The sequence below is a fragment of the Emydura macquarii genome, unplaced genomic scaffold (assembly GCF_026122565.2).
Source record: "Emydura macquarii macquarii isolate MOO-44397 ecotype Brisbane River unplaced genomic scaffold, CSIRO-AGI_Emac_v2 contig_691, whole genome shotgun sequence".
Taxonomy (NCBI): domain Eukaryota; kingdom Metazoa; phylum Chordata; order Testudines; family Chelidae; genus Emydura; species Emydura macquarii.
In genome coordinates, this window is record NW_027130828.1 from 9,053,523 (window position 1) to 9,070,039 (window position 16,517).

At 42.4% G+C, this 16,517-nt stretch overlaps 1 protein-coding gene across 1 annotated transcript in view; it reads right to left on the reverse strand.

Annotated features, from left to right (window-relative positions):
• Positions 1-16,517, reverse strand: part of CFAP77 (cilia and flagella associated protein 77) — a 91,642-nt gene that overhangs the window by 14,176 nt on the left and 60,949 nt on the right. Inside the window, exons 4-5 of the mRNA XM_067541614.1 lie at positions 2,820-2,922; positions 655-756 (exon numbers count right to left, since the gene is read on the reverse strand). Of these exons, the coding sequence (XP_067397715.1) occupies positions 655-756; positions 2,820-2,922 (205 nt within the window). The remainder of the gene's footprint in view (positions 1-654; positions 757-2,819; positions 2,923-16,517) is intronic.

The window sequence follows — 16,517 nt, forward strand, 5'->3', positions numbered from 1 at the left end:
TCTGGATCAATTTAGGTAAGTGTCATGTACGTCTACAACTCTCAATAGACCCTCCATTCAATCTCAAGGAGAATATTGTCAGACAGTTTAGAGAAACACCAAGAGTGCAGACTTTCTGGAAACCTTTAATTCTCAGCGTAACAATACTTCTTGAACCAAATTTATCCAGCGTGGCATGAGTTTTTTTTTTATAGAACAAAGCAACAAGATGGCATGTTTTGTAAATTCCAGTTTTCTGTACAGTCTTGCTTACTTGTTTCAGGAATACGTTTGAAGTTCAGATATTAATGAAGATTAAAAGATCTGGCTAGTATTAAGAGTGAGGCATAAAAAGATACATTTCTAATATGGCCAAGTTGGCAAACAAATAGCCTAAAGGAGGGAGCGCCTGAAGGTTTCTACTATCTCCTCTATATCTGTCTTCTGGGCCCCCATGCAGCAAACTCGCACATTCTTAACTTTATCTGTGTGAGTAGTACAATTGAAGTCAGTGGGGTCATTCACATGCTTAAAATTAAACAGGTTTTTGCAGAATTAGGGCTTTAGACTGCATGTTCTTGAGGGCAAGGGCTGCTTGCTTTGTACAATGCTAAGCACACTGTTGCATAGATACATGTATACCCCATTTAACACTATACAAGTGCTCGATCATACCTTCTGAAAGTGGGGCATGTGCCAAAGGGAATCCAGTTTCGCAGGTGGTTGCTGTTTTCTGAGAAGCGTGGTCCGAGTTTCATAGACTTTCCTTTTCTGCAACTAAAGGCAAATAAGATGTGGGAAATAACCACCTAGAAACAAGCCACCTCCAGTGAATCGATGCCTTAATGGATAAGGCTATCACCAATCTGCAGTGGCAATTTAGACCTCATCACGACAGAATTATAATTGTGTGAATTAAATACATTTCTTGATAATAAATCATTTTTGGATCGATGGTCTTAGAGTCCGTCTTTGGGTAAAGCGGATACTGATTTAATTGATCTGTCTTTCTCTCATATTAACTTTTAATTATAGCTGACATTTATATAGGGAACATTTTGCTCAGGGAAACCTCCATGTTCAACAAATGTAATAAACTGATAAAACTATGCAGAAGCATTGTTTTCCTCATCACTGAGATGCAGCCACCGCTGGAGTGAAAGGGGGCATCTGTTCTGAAGAGAAAATTATCCATATTTGTTTCTTGACTGTTGCCCATTCAAGTATTACCCTCGTATGACCATGCTTAGCTTGTACACTTTTGACTATATGATGAAACTCAAGGGATTCTGTATCACCTAAGAGCAGTCTAATATTTAGGTTTGCATCCCTTAATTCATAGGAGATGCCTGCAGACACAATAGTGTCTCTCGCAATGATTAAAAAAAATCCATCATTAATAGATCAGGTAGCAATGTATTTTCCAACATTCCTGGCCGTGCGGCCATAAAATAGCTGGTAATTACAAACACTGTATTCTTGCACTTCAACTATAAAGCATACTTTGTAATGGCAATAATAATACCCTGAAATTGGTCATTACCATATTAACTCAACTCTTCCTTGAGCCATTAACTAATAAACCAGTCATTGGCTGCTTTTAAATGTTATTACAATATTGATGCATATAATGGCACTGTGTTTCACACACTAACTACCAGGGCTGGAGACAGACCAGCAATGCCTACATCAGGGCTGGTGCCTTTACTAATTATCATGCGTGTTGGAAAGTATGTTAGGACACTGGTACCAAGTAACTAGCAGAGAGTCAGTCTCCAGGGGTGACGTTGTTCTGAGATCTTTCACTGGGACACCCTGGGTGAAGATAAAATTCCTTGGCGGACGCTGCCTAAAACTCCTGAACGTAAGAGGACTTTGGGGCAAATTGTCGTTTACAAAAAAGCCCCTTCACACTGCAGCGGCGATAAAGGGGCCTTACTGTTAATGAAAATGGAGCCCATTCACTTTAACTGATATGAGGGTTTTTAATCACAGTGGGAGCCAGATTTTTAAAGGTATTTAGGCATCTAAAGATGCAGATAGGTGCATAGTAGGATTTTCAAAACTGCCTAGGCAGGTTAGATTCCTAATTCCTATTGAGTCATTGGGAGTTAGATGTCAAGGGGCTTTTGAAAATCCCATTAAGTCTCTATCTGCCCCTTTAAATGCCTAAATATCTCTAAAAATCTGACTCCCATCCCTAAAACATATATTCCGTTGTACAACGCTTGAGCTTTGCACTCTACAGCGATGGTATGCACTGCATACTGACATACAGCAATGCCCTGGGCCCTGCTAGCTGGAGCCAGGCTGACTTTAATGGACAGGAAGAAAGAGAGAAATACAGACATTTCTGCAGAGGGAAAATGCTTTGCCACAGAAAATGCAGTTCTTTCAGATCTTCTGGTTTTGTTTTGATAGCACTATTAGCAGCCAGGGAACCGAAGTGCCCTCTTTAAACTTACCATTGATCTTATAGCAACTGACATTTAGGGCATTGTCTTTTGCCCTGAAGAATCCCAAAGGTATTTATAAAAATAAAAAGAGGGTGTGGGGGGCCTTGTTCTCCAAATGCACTGCATGCATAAAGTCATGCTGGAGGCGGAGTCCCTGCCCAACCATTTGTGAGCAGCCAGGGCTGATGCGTATCCCTCAGACCCTACGTTCTAAGGGAGGGAGGCTATCAAAGCCCTGCATCCTTCAGCCAGCATCATCTCACCAGTTACTGAAATGTTTCCAACTCTGGGGAGGAGCAAAGCAGTTGTTTAATAGTGGGCAGCAATGCTACTACACAAGTTTAGGACAGGAAGTGAGGGATACTACATCCCAAGTGCTGTTACCTTTTTTTTTTCCACTTGCTGGGCCACGGCTATTGCCCTCTGTTGCTCCATCCACGCCTCCTTGTACCTGTGCTGGAGAAGGTCGAAGAAGGGAGTGGAAGGCCTATAAAACATTCAGAAGACAATGTCACAATGGGCCAAAGCATCCTCCTGGATGCACCCATTTGGTATCTCTGAAAAGACTTTGATTTATGTCTGCAGAGGATGGAAAATGTGACTGGTGAGAATGCTCTGGATAGATCATCCCTGTTGGAAAAATGAAAATCTGTTTTGATGAGAGAGCCCTGCTGCGGAAAGAAATACAGTACTGTGTACCCTCACACAACCCTAAATGCCCCGTGTTCCGTATGTGCTCAAGATAACCAGGCAATATATAGCGTAAGCTTTCCTAGTGCATTCGCCACACTCCAAACACCAAATGTGCCTTTCTGCACCACCTGCAATATTGGCATAGCTTGATTTCCAGCAGTAAAGGTCTCTGGCATGGTGGAAGGATCGCAGCAGTATCTTGCATGACAACTCAATCTGGGACCCAACTAAAACTTAGAGACATCCCATTCTAGCCTTCTGGACTTGAAACACCCATGTAGGCCACTAAGTAGCTCAGTGAAAAATGATCAAAGACGGTGCTGAGCCTTAACATCAATATCCGAGAGCTCTGAGCACACTCAGGCCCTGACAAGCCTCTAGAAGTCCTGCCTTTGTCTGTACATTCTCCATCAAACTGACAACACGGTGGTTGCCTCTGAGTTAACAGAGGGGCACAAAGAGTGAGGTTTTGTGAGAAAAGGATCTGAAGTCCATCAGAGCTCCCATATTTCAAGGAAGCTGAACCAGGCAAAAGAAGGGCTGAGTTGAAGGCATGGCAGACTGGGCCTGGAAGAGGCTTTCCACTATAGTGGGACAGAGGGAAGATCCTGCTCAACACCTTACCCATTAAGCAACTTAAACTAGAGTTGAAATGCGCCATCACAAAAATGACTCATTTGTGCTTAGAGAGGAAGGTCTTTAAAAGCAAAACCAGTGGATTCCTCTTCACTGATGAATAAAATAGACATGCAAGCCAAGATCCTTCAAACCTCATCTAATCTTTCACCGACCTCGACCCTTGCAATCAGAATACCGAGGAGCCAGAACTCATCACACAAGCTGCACAAAGATTCACAGATTCCAAGGCCAGAAGGGGGACCACTGTGATCACCCAGCCTGACCTCCTGTATAGCACAGGCCATAGGGCTTCCCTGACTGAATTCCTGTTTGAACTAGAGCAGATCTTTTAGAAAAACATCCACTTTTTATTTAAAAATTTCTAGTGATGGCAAAGCTGCCACCTCTATGACTACAATCCCGAGCTTTGCATAGAGTTTCACACCCTCATGCCTAGCATTTTAGGTGCTCTTTTAGTTTTTTGTTCTGCTTTGGGGTTTTTTTTTGTTTCCTCTTTTTTACCACGCGCCCCCCCCCCACTTCAAAACAACTATATGGGTAAGGAAATAAAATTAAAAATGAGAGAACTTTATCATGGTATCACTGATACTGCAGTTTAGCGATCATTAGAAGTGACGATTTTTGACGTGGTGGTGTGCTCAGATCTAAGGTGTTGTGGTGTGTGGTGTGCTCAGGTCAGGTCTAAGCCTGACGCGGACCCAGACTAGACCCAAGCCCGCCTGAGCCGAGCCCACAAGGGTTGAGTTGTTTTCTGACCCGACCCTTCCCCCTCAAACCTGAGTTGGTGCCATTGCCTTCTCCCGTCCATAGGGTCAGTACAGCGGTGGCTCCATGCCCTGCTGCTGCTGCTGGCTGCTGCCTCCTGCTGGGCTGTGTGTGTTGTGAAGCGAGAGGCATTGCCACTCCTCAGCACATTCGTTCCACAGTGAACACAGCAAGGGGATGGTGGCTGACAAGAGCAAGGTACAAAGCTGCCCCAACTCCAACCCCAGAGGCAGGAGGAGGAGAGCCAGCTCGAACCCGACTCTTGCAGTTGGGTCCTGTCGGCTTTGGGTTGGGTTGCAGGGCTCTGCTCTGAAGGGCGTACAGAATTTTTATTTGTATAACTAATGACTGTAGGCCTTCACTGAAATCAAGGCCCCATTGTGCTAGGCCCTGTACGGGGACACATAAAAGAGAGATCTTCCAGAAACCACTTAATAGACAAGACAAAGTGTGGGAGCAGGGAAGGATTATTATCCCCATTTTACAAAGGAGGAACTGAGGCACAAGATTAAATGGACTCATTCAATGTTACATAGGGAGTCTGTCGCAGAGATGGCAATCGGTGATCTCCTGGTTCCTATTCCAATGCCTTCTCCATGTGCACCAAAAACATCCTGCCTCATTTAAAATGAAGTTCTGAAAGTTGGCAAAGTAATGGGAGAACCCCCAGCCAGGAGGAAATACTGTATGTACAGTGCCTGTATGATGCTAGAGGCAATGTGCCCGTGCATGTTGCACAGCTAAGCCTAGAGCAACAGTGGAATAAAAAATAAAAAGGCAGCTGCTTCTTAACCAGTATCCTGGCTAACCAAACTAAACGGATAGAAGCCAGAGTGGTGAGCTGTTAGAATCGGAACACACTGTGTGTGCATATGCGTGCTCTTGCCTCTTTGTGTCTTTGCTCTGAGGCGGCAGGGCAGGTTTAATTTCAACAGCCAGTGTGAAGGATGGGGAGAGCCAGAGCAGTAGCAATAAATCAGAAAACACCCTTCCTGTGAATACAGCTTGTTTCCTCAGCGTGAGTTTCATGATGGTTTTTCTAGCAGCAAATGTTAAACTAAAAATCCCGAACGCTGAAGAAGTGAAGGTGTCTCGATTTTAATGCTTTTATAAATTCTCCTCCCCCCAACACCTTTCTGATGAGGAATTCTTCCATGGCAGCAGCAGCCTATTACAATATGTAGCCACCTGACACCCGGCTCTGCCTTCACCTGTAGCATACAAAGCCTTTAGTTGCCACAACTGCAACAGAAATGCTCTCTTCCCCGCCTGTCCAGGCCAACTGCTAGATGTGATTAACAGCAAGAAACTACCACCACTGGCTAGCAACCAGGACTACTTCTGTATCCTCTTCTGATCCTCAAAAAGCACTTCTTTCTTGTGCTTCTAAGCTTCCAGAAGTCAGTATATTCTTTCTGAAATCAGTAGTAACCAGCTTTTAAATGCCACTCATGCTTGGAGAATCTTTTAATAGTGCAGAAGGATGCCAGCAGTGCATATGCAAATAGTAACTCTTCTGTTTCTGGTTCCTTCACCCCTGTGGTGACTTTTATTACTTAATTATTGCACGCCACATGCTTCAGAACAGCCTAATCTATAGTTGTGTTTTCTAATGATACTGGATGCCCAATCTAGCAATATATACCCCCAGAGGCCATTTGTATGAGAAGAGACATCTTTCTACAAATCTGCCATTTCATAGATCGCATGCTGCAGGGGTCGGGCTTTTCAAGCATTTGCTTACAAACCAGCTGCTGACTCTGACCATTCACCAGCTGGCTAGCATGGGGACACCAGGACACAAAAGATTACACTGACTTGTCCCTTGGTTTCCCTTTTTCCCTCTGATTTGAATCTACATTCTGATCAGGGAGCTGGGCAAATTAGATACTAAAATAATTTACTAAAAGGAAATGCAAAACTGGGGGCTGAACAGTGTAAAATGAGTAAAGTGCTGGGCACCCTTTATTCACAGGAGTAGGCCCCTGTGGGAAAATCGGCAGCTCTTGAGCAGGTGACAAGTTTGACAGCTTGGTTTAGTAATTCAGTCTATCTGGGTACGTTTGTTTAACCCTGGCAAAAACACAATACAAAGCCCCACACGTTAACACGTTTGCTGCTTGGCTGATCACCCTTTATTTAGTGTTTGGATGGGATAGTGCATGTCACTGTCCCAGTGTGCGGTGCTTGCATGTTGTGTCATCAGAAAGCTGCTGATACGGTACCCACCAGTATGACAATAGGATGGGCAGAGGGACAGAAAGCATCCCTGATCACATTTGCTTGCAGCATGCAGAAAGATACATTTGGAACATGGAAATGATCAAACTGGGACAGAGCAATGACCCAGCTAATCCAGCATCCTCTCTGCCAATTTACATTCCTGCTCCCCCAGGTGCGTCACTTGATGGCCACCCTCTTCCTGGCTGACTGGGATTCCTTCCCCGCATTAATTATTTAGAAGGGTTGCTGCTCTGTGATGTCAATCCTCCCCCCCACCATGGACTGAGGGTGCTGCCCCACTGCACATTCAACTCCTCTCAGCCTGGATATGAAATCCAGGTTAGGGTCAAAGCCCAATGGTTAGGGTGGGAGAAATCTTGTCCTGCCAGCACCCCTGCTCTACATGTTTTGTCGAGAAACAGTCTCTCCAAGGCTGCACCTTTTACCAGCACTAATTGCACTTCCATGTGGTGCATAAAGGGTAAAGGTGTAAGTGCAGTAGGTGTTCAACTAAGCTTTGAATACGGATTGTGATTATTCATTTTGCAATAGAGGCATGTTTCATAGCTCCATGACGGTGACTATTGAATTGTGTTGAACTTGGTGGTTTAAAGATGAATTTGGGTTTGATCCTCTTCTTCAGAGATCCTTCCCTGTTGTGATTAATCACATGTAGGTCCGACTCCTGATCCCACAAGGCAATTGAGCACATGTGTAACTTTAAGTCATCAATGGGATGACTCGCATGCTCCAAGTTACACACGTGCTCAAGTGCTTGGCTGGAGCAGGACCTTAATATACTTCTTTACTGTGGATGTTCCACCTCATTTCTCCAAGATCCTCTATGAGCTAAATGTGGAAAAGGGGGGGAAGGAGGGAGAGAGAGAAAAGAAAAAAAGAACAGTTCTGCTACGATAACTTACCAAAGAAACTTCAGAGGGAAAACCCACTTTGTGGGTCAAATCCTGGTCTCACTGAAGTGGATGGGCGTTTTGCCGTTGATGTCAATGGGCCCAGGATTTGGTATTAATGCAGTAATTCTCACCTGCAGCAGACCTAAGGGGAAATTTACTCTTACATTAGTGTTACTGAAGTACAAGAGCCAAGCTTGTGTTCTGAGTTTCTCTTGTCCTGTTGCCCTGATCACAATGTAGGGAACCAGATGCCGTTGTTCTAAATCAGGCAGATGTTTTTTTTGCTGTTTTGCAGACACTGTGGGTGGTTGGGAGCTGCCAGTTAACACATTTATTATGGATTAAAACAAAGTCCTTCAGAACGACTGAGATCTTTTTTGTTTTGGCACAAGGGCCCTGCCACAGGAAGGAGAGGAGAGAGAAGTTTTGATATGATGCAACACATTATTTATACCTGTGAGGGGAAAAAATCAGACTCTTCCTTTTATAGTCACATTGTTTGAGCCATTTTTAATGTTGACATTTCCTAAATAGTTTAAAATTTATTTATGCACATTTTCAAAACTATTACCCTTGGAACATTTTATGTGTCTTTAATAGACTCTTCTGCTAAATTATTTTCAAGAGACAGGATTTATAACTACAGTCAATAGAAATGACAGGCTCCTGCTAACTTGGTTATACAATGTGGTACTCTCCTGCCAGAAATCTCTTGGAAAAGAAACTTTCAGCCTTTTAATGGGTTCTTTTTACTGTAAAAATGTTAACGATAATAAAGTATTAACCATATTAAAATAAAATGGTGTCGCTCTTAAATGAGCTACAAACTAGTTAAATCTATTCCACTCAATGTGATCCTTCAATGCTTTGCAAATGATACCACAGAGCCAGGATTTATCTAAAATGAAGGCACCGGGGACATGCAAGAGAAATGGTAATTATAATTTGCAAATATTAGTCTGACACTTTCTTTGTGTATGAGTGTATAAATTCTGACAGCTGTGATTCGTCTGTTCTGCCAAATAATGCTCTACTGAGATTAGAATGGATCCTTTTACGGCAGGCCATCATAATATCTGCAGCTCATTAAAACTTTGTGGAGAAGTTTTGCAGAAAATAGGAAGCCGTCAGAACCTTCTGAGGGACTTTTGGTACACGCTTGTTGAAAGGTGTTTGAGAAGAGAGCCTTGGGTCTGACAAACTGGAATTTTAGTACGCCTCTCCGTTCACAGTGGGGCAAAATAATTGGTCATCAGTGACTACTAATTTGGTTTAGTAGCCAGAGGCATTTTTTTTCTTCCCAGAAAATCAATGACAGCGCAGAGGTCTGTTCAACGTGATTCAGCTCAAGACGGGTCCTCATTTAGCTCTTGATGCTCCTTCCACTGGAGGCAGCTATTTTGTTAAGATGAAATTTAAATCTAGCCACAATACTCAACTCTGAGAGTGGCACCAGGCCGTGTCATCACTGTAGCCAAGGTTGTGTCAGTTTCCCCTCAAACTTATTTTCAAAGATTTAAATATCGACCATAAATAAAAACAAAACACGTTTGGCAAAAAGTTGGTGTAAAGGACTCTGCATAGGAGGCATTTAAGATACAATTGGTTTGATCAGTGCTGTAAGAGGGTAAAAGCTATACCTGTAGATGCTTTTCTGTGCTTGTGTAAGTCAAAAGCAGATCAGATATAAACATTTAGGGCAAAACTGAGCTCTTGAATTTTCCTGGTAGAACTGAGCTCCAACATTTCCTACATTACAGGTCACCCACTGATAATCAATAAGATCTTCACTGGCAGGGAGAGGAGAATGACAGAATTTGCCACTGGATTCACCCATATTTAGGGTGCAGCTGATTGGATGTATTGTAAAAACAGTACATGGCATAGCCCTACATGGAATTTATACAATAGACCATAATAGCGCCAAACCATTAGATGAGCTATCCTGAGGGCTTCATCAATTAATTTTTTTAAAATGGAAATGTCTACAGAACAGGTTCTTTAAGATTAACACTGAGTTTAGCTGAGTTTTTGTGGGGCTGTGTTGCTGCTTTTATTCACAGATGTCTTATCAGCACAACTGATTTAGGATGTAAAGGAGTTAAATGCACAAAAGCCAGGAAAACTTAGATTTAGGGATGAGAGTTGTAGCACAACAGCTACATAAAACAATGTCCTGTTTAGATGCCATCAGGACAACAGGGGCAGGCAAAAAATGCAGGCCCAGTCCTATCATTTTTGGTTTGTATTGGTTTGTCAGACCCTAACTGCTGTTTTGCTGCAGTAGTTTGGTGCATGAATAGATTTGACACTTATTGGAAAGTTTGACCAATAGTTCCAATAAGTTCCAAAAGTTCCACAAAGTTTGACACTTACTGGAAAAATCTTTTTCAAACCAGTTCTTCTCCCTTTAGAACTGAGCATTGCGTTTCCTCCCTCTAGAGAAGGAACAATCCAAATGGCAAAGATCACAGTAAAGGCCAAATTTCCAAACACAGCTACAAATGCAAACTTGGCAAGGACAAACTCAGGCATTTTTTTTACGCATAGGGCGTGCAAAACGGTTTGTAATAGAGGGTGTACTCACAGATTTTCTGAAAATTCAGCCCTAAGGGGACTGGTTTGATAAAACCAAAGCCCAAGAGATGAGTTAAGGTTGAAACTTTATCCATAAACTCATGTCTCCAAACAATGGCTGACTTCACTTGCTGTACCATATGTGCTATGTTACAGCTTCTCAAGGACAATATAGAATCCCTGCCCTGGAGCATGCACTGACTTTTAGTAGCAGTCAATATTTACATTAAGATCTTGGTTGTGACTGTTAAAATTTGGCATGGTTTAGGCCCCTTCTATATCCTAGATGTGCTATCCATTTATTCTTAACCCCATTCTTTGTGATTCTCTGACCTGGGGCTGCTGTTAATCCCATAAGTAGGAGTCCAATAGAGCCATTTTTTTGATGCTGTCCCCATTTTGTGGAATTTGTTTCCTGCTGATATCAGGAACTTTGAATTTCTCGCTGCCTTTGTAGACAACGTCTCAGAAGACTGTAGTCTCAGTTTTAATTGGACAGGCTTTGGGTTACTGTTTGTTTAGCTTCCTGATTAGTTGTTTTTGTTGCAAAGTGCTGTGAGACAATAAGTGTGAATAGCACCATATAAGCCTTTTCTTGTATCCTTTCCTTAAATGTTCTCCTTGTTACAGGAAGCGTTTGTTTGCATTGCAGTGAGATGAGTTATCCTCCATATCGAGCCAGTGTAAATATCTGGTGGCAACTGGTTTTTTGGAAACAATCATTTCTGGTTGCATGGCGTGACATGCCATGTTAAAATCTTGCTGCATCTCACCAGCCAGGAAAATGTCATGGTCACAACAGTGCTATGCAGATGCTATAAGACCATGATATTGTCAGATTGGCTTAAATATCAGCCTCCATACCTCTAGTATGGCTCCCAGGGTGCTTATCGTTGGGAACTTCAGTCTGCAGAGAAGTAGCTGTTCCTCCCACTGGGAGAGAAAGTAATACATTTAAAGAATGGCCTCTTAGCAAGATGCCTGGATTTACTTCTTTATCCTCATATTCCTATATCCATCTGGATATTGGCTGAAAAACTTTCTCCCTACTGAACTTGTCTCTCTGTGTCCATTGACTGTCCAAGAACTTGTGATCTGTAGGTGGCTTTGGAATGTTAACTGGGGAACTGATGCTACCTTATGCTTGATGAGAAATCCAGTTTATTTCCTGGAACTCCCCAAAGCAAAAGTTTCCTTAGCACGGCCCTAGACAGCAGTAGATTGGCTTAAGCAAATAGAGTTTTCTGTTGAACTCCTCGTTCTGTTTTTTCTTTTTCTGAAAATAGATGGAACTTTATTTTCTTGCCATTAGGGTGAGCCTAGAATAACGACTATGAAATCAGGAGATGGGGAAGGGACACAGAGACAGACACTTGCTCTCTAACAGTCCGGACATGGTGATGTAAAAATGTGATCCAACACTGACAGTTATCAGAATTTCATGACTACAGTTCATCATATGCTGGGCCCTTGGCCACAGACACGCAGTGGGTCTGTACAGCACCTAGCACAATGGGATCTGGTCCTGATTGAAGCCTCTGGGTACTACCCCAATTGAAATAATAGTAAAGAGCTAATAATGCTTTATGCCAGGCTGTCCCAGGAGGGGTGTACAGCATAGGAAAATGCTGATTACAGTAACTGTATTATTATGCTGTCTCCCCACACTTCTTTGTTACTGATGAGCTAGAACTAGCTATCTATCCACCATTAATTTGTGTCTCTGTGTAGCCCAGCAGGAATCTGGGGCATGATTACAGCAACTATGGCCCTTGCTTGGAAGGCAGGTATTGCCCAGCCATCCCCCAGCACAGCCTGCCTTTTGCTTGTTCTAATTGTTCCCCTTTGGCCAGCAGACCTGTCTGTTCTAACAAGGACAGTCAAGAGGAGGGGGAAGTAATTGAGGCACTTAACCACACTCACAAGCGTTGACTTCTGCAGCTAATTAGGAGAGAGGGCCGCTGGGCTTTTTGTTATTTTTTTAATTGTTTGTGGTTTATGCATAAAAGCTAATGGCAGAGGAGGGACATATATTTAACCGCAAATTCTCGACTTCTAAATTTGTATAAAAGGTCATTTACAATTTGTTAACATTTTCACAAGGGTGAATTCAATTAGCAGCTCCAAAAGTCCCTACACATATGCACACGTATTCATAACGAGAGAGAGATGGAAAAACAAGCCTCTTCGTTTTCCAAAGGAGCTTGCAGGACATACAGTAAAATTACCTTTACAGCTTTATAGTACTCTATGTGGGCCCTGGCAATAAATTCACTGAGAAGCCTGAAAGATCATTTTTAAATGATCTCCACTTGTCCTCACTTTCCATTAACCACTGAAGAAAAGAATGAGACAATTTGGTTTAAAAAAAAATTGGGACCGATTTTTTGTAGTCCTTATGCTGGGAAATCTCTCAGTGAAATCAGTGGGTGTTTTGCCTACAAAGTGACTGCTGGATCTGTGCTGCTGCTGCAGATTACTCTGAATTTCCAATGTTTCTATATTATCCTTTGGAATCTGGATGAGGAAATAACATAAATGATTTCATTGTGGGCAGCCAATGAGAGAACTGCTCTTACTAAGTGTTGGACGATCTGTTATTTTGCTCAGAGGGCTAGTACATATAGAACAGTAAAAAGAATAAAATCTACTGTAAACACAGACTTTAAAAGATTTATCAGATGCTCATAGCTGTACTTAGGAGTACACATAGTTACAAGAGCACCGATTTGCTTTACTGTTCTCTCCCAAGCCCAGAATATGAGAGAGACCCTCATAATAGTCATAAGCACACACAGAAGCACATACCTCATATACAAGGTACTAAGTCCAGCTCTTACTGTCCATTAAATAACTGGCTTCACATGTTGGAAGTTGAGTATTGGCTGTTAGGCAGCTCAGTTGAAATTGGTGCCAATTTAACCTTTGGATTTTTACAGAGGGTATGATAAAGCGAAATATCCATATTTCTCCTTCATAGTTGTTTGAAAGCCTCAGTGTCTTACTCTCTGGAAAAACTAAGTCAGGAAATGATGATTCTAGAAGCCAGCCATTACAAACCAGTTGGCCCTCTTCCTAAAGCACAGTTTGAAATGGAGGATGGAGTGCTCTGCTCTGGCTGAGCCTTAACCAGCTAAGAGCTCCCGCATTCAATGGGCAGCCATCAAAATCAACAAGTGAAAGAAGAGTTGAGGAAATCAGTTGTAGTGTCCTTTACTTTCACTCATCACTGAAAGAATAGTTACAGCAAACGCAGAGTTAATGTCAAACTAAAATGCTTGAATATCTATACTAGAGCTGGTAGGGAATTTTTCTGTGAAAACTTTTAACAAAAACTCTTTTTTCCCATCCATTTTTTTTCTTCTAAAACTTCCATGTTTTCATCATACAACCATATTTTTTTTGACAACCAGAATATTTGTGGTGAAAATTTCCATTTTATCCAAAAAGCCATTTTCTGGCCAACTCCCCCTTCCAACCCCCCAAAAAAAAATCGGTAGGAAATTTTCAACCAGCTCTAATCTATATACAATTAAAGCCCACACAAACCACATTAAAGGGATTACACATGTGTGTGAGGGCAAATTCTTTTCCCTTTCTTTTCCTATTCAGGATAGGAATAGGAATCCTAGTTCTAGCTCACCAGTAACAAGCTATTTGATGATAAGCAATCTAGATCTTAAGTTTAACACTTAAGGCCATATGGTGCTTTCCTTACTCATCATAACTTCTGTAAGTAAGTTGAGCAAGGCTTGTTCGTATGTTAACTAGGATATGACAGCTCATTTCCTCTTAAAAGGAAAAATATCCAAGAGTCTGAAGAAGCTGAGTAGAAACCATACCGATTGCAGTAAATATCCATATTTTACCAAAACCAATGTTTGCTTGAGTACACTCAAAATTATTTAAAAGCAATAAAAATACTTAGCTTTTATAGAACATTTTGCACGTTCAAAGCACTGCAAACGATTAGGAGAACTGCAGTGTGATATAAAAGAGATTCAGCCTCTAGCTACACTATAGCTAGTTAGAAGGAAATGTGAATGGGTATAAAAAATTAAAATGTTTCCAATATAATAAAAGAATAATTCTTCAAACAGAAATTTCTATCTTGACAACGTGAGGATGGTGGTCAGGACACAGTTGCTATTGGACTGGATTGGAAAACTGATTGTCCAGTTGGAGGCTAGTCCTAATTTTTAAGAATTTGATTGATTTCACAATAGCTAACCAGAGTGATCATATTTATCTTACATCAACTCTGGAAATTCCTAATTTCCTATTGAGTCCAATAGTGAAATGCATTTCCTGTGTCTCAATCTACTTCCTGGCAGGAAGGTTGAGTCTAGTGGAGCATTGGTGAAGTGTGAGCATTCACTAAGGGAGAAACTGGCACCAGTCACAGAAATGGTCACAGACACACTTGTCACTAAAACCTGCAGACATGTGGCCATATGGTTAGGATACTGGCTGGGACTTGAGAATTGAACCCAGGTCTCCCTGTTCTGCCACAAACTTCTTGCATGACCTTGGGCAAGTCACTCACAGTCAGATTTTTTAAAGATACTTGGGTGCCTAAAAATGCGGGTAGGTGCCTACTGGGATTTTCAAAAGCATCTGGTGCCGTCTACTGATTTAAATGAAAATCCCACTAGGTCCTATCTGCATCTTCAACTGCATCTTTACATTTCCTTTAAAAATCTCCCCTCTATCTCCTGTAACATGGGGATAATAGCACTTTCCTACCACACAGGGGTGCTGTGAGGATAACCATGTGAAAAATGCTCAGATACTACAGGGAGGGGGGCAAGATAAGTAACGTAGGTAGACAGAGATGTTAGATAGGTCCATCTTTCAGTGCTGACACCACAGAGCCAGGTTTTATTTCAAATGAAAGCACCAGGGGTATGAATGCAAAGAAAACGGTAACCGTAATTTGCAAACACTGTTTGTTACACTTTATGTGCAAGAGATTCTCATCTAGCAAGGGTGTATTTAGCTATTGCAGGAGGTAACACTGAAGACTGCAGGTTTCCTTTAGAGAAAGCACAGAAACCTGTTTACAATGGAGAGGGGTCGGTACATGTGCAAACAGCAGCCCCGCCATTACTTCAGTGCTTGTACTCAGCGGACACACTCTCTGTTGCAAATCCTGGTTCACACAAGGTAGCTCTTGTAAAGATCAGAAGCTGGAGCATGAATCCGAGAAATCTGATTGGAGGATGCCCCATGGGGGAGGCCGGGACCCTACCACATCCTCGTTAGTGCTGACCTTGGCATAAGCACTGTCTGCTGATGGATAGGCTATGGAGCTGGACAAGACCCTGGGGAACCACTGTATTATCTATTATTGTCCCATCAGCGCCTCCCCTGACCCCTCCCAGCTCTGAATGCCACAGGCATCAGGGAGAGAATAAATCTATGTCTGATACTAAAAGAAAGAGGGAGAGAGAGAAGGAAAAAGGAGATGAAAAATGTCCTTTTTATGACTCTTACAACAAAGCTGGCCACATGGTTTGTAGAAAACAATTCTCAGGGAGGGGGAAGGGTGTAATCAGCAAAAAGCAGAGTGGCTGATCTACCCAGCCCGTAGTAAACTAGTATAAAGCCCTCATGACCTTCCAAGGTAAACATCCAGTGGAACAAACAGGCCCTGTAACATCAGCCTCACCGAATGCTCACAACTCTGTGCAGATGAAATGAACTGTGGAATATGCATCCACCAGGATTGGAAGGTGCTATTCTCAAAAGCATAAGAAGATGTGTCTTACTATGGAGAACGTACAGATCGGGCATGATTAATAAGACATTGATAGCAACCAAAGCATTATGTCTCAATTTATTTCTATTCTGGATGAGCCAAAATGGTAGGGAAGTCTGCTCTGCGTTCCCTTTGAGAACGCCTGACAGTAGTGGCATGTAGAGAGAGGCATGTGGGCCTATGTCAGAGCAGTGGGGCTGATTCTTGAAATGTAGGAGGCCAGAGAAACGCTTCTGTATTTTGAAAAGGAGTCTGTGCATTAACCATAATAGTCTAATACAGAATATATGCCCGTGACAGTAAATCTGCTTCCGCCACATGAATTTGCCCTTATAACTCCAGCTGCTGTCCTGAAATAGGAATGAGAGAGCTGGATTCTGGCCCCTATGTGCAACTCTGGTGGCATAAAGGGACCATGACAGGCCATGGGAGATTACCCAGTGTGGACGCAGAGCAGGGTCAGCATAAGTGGCCCTGTGCTGCCTCCTCTCACTGCCTTCGAGTGCTCAC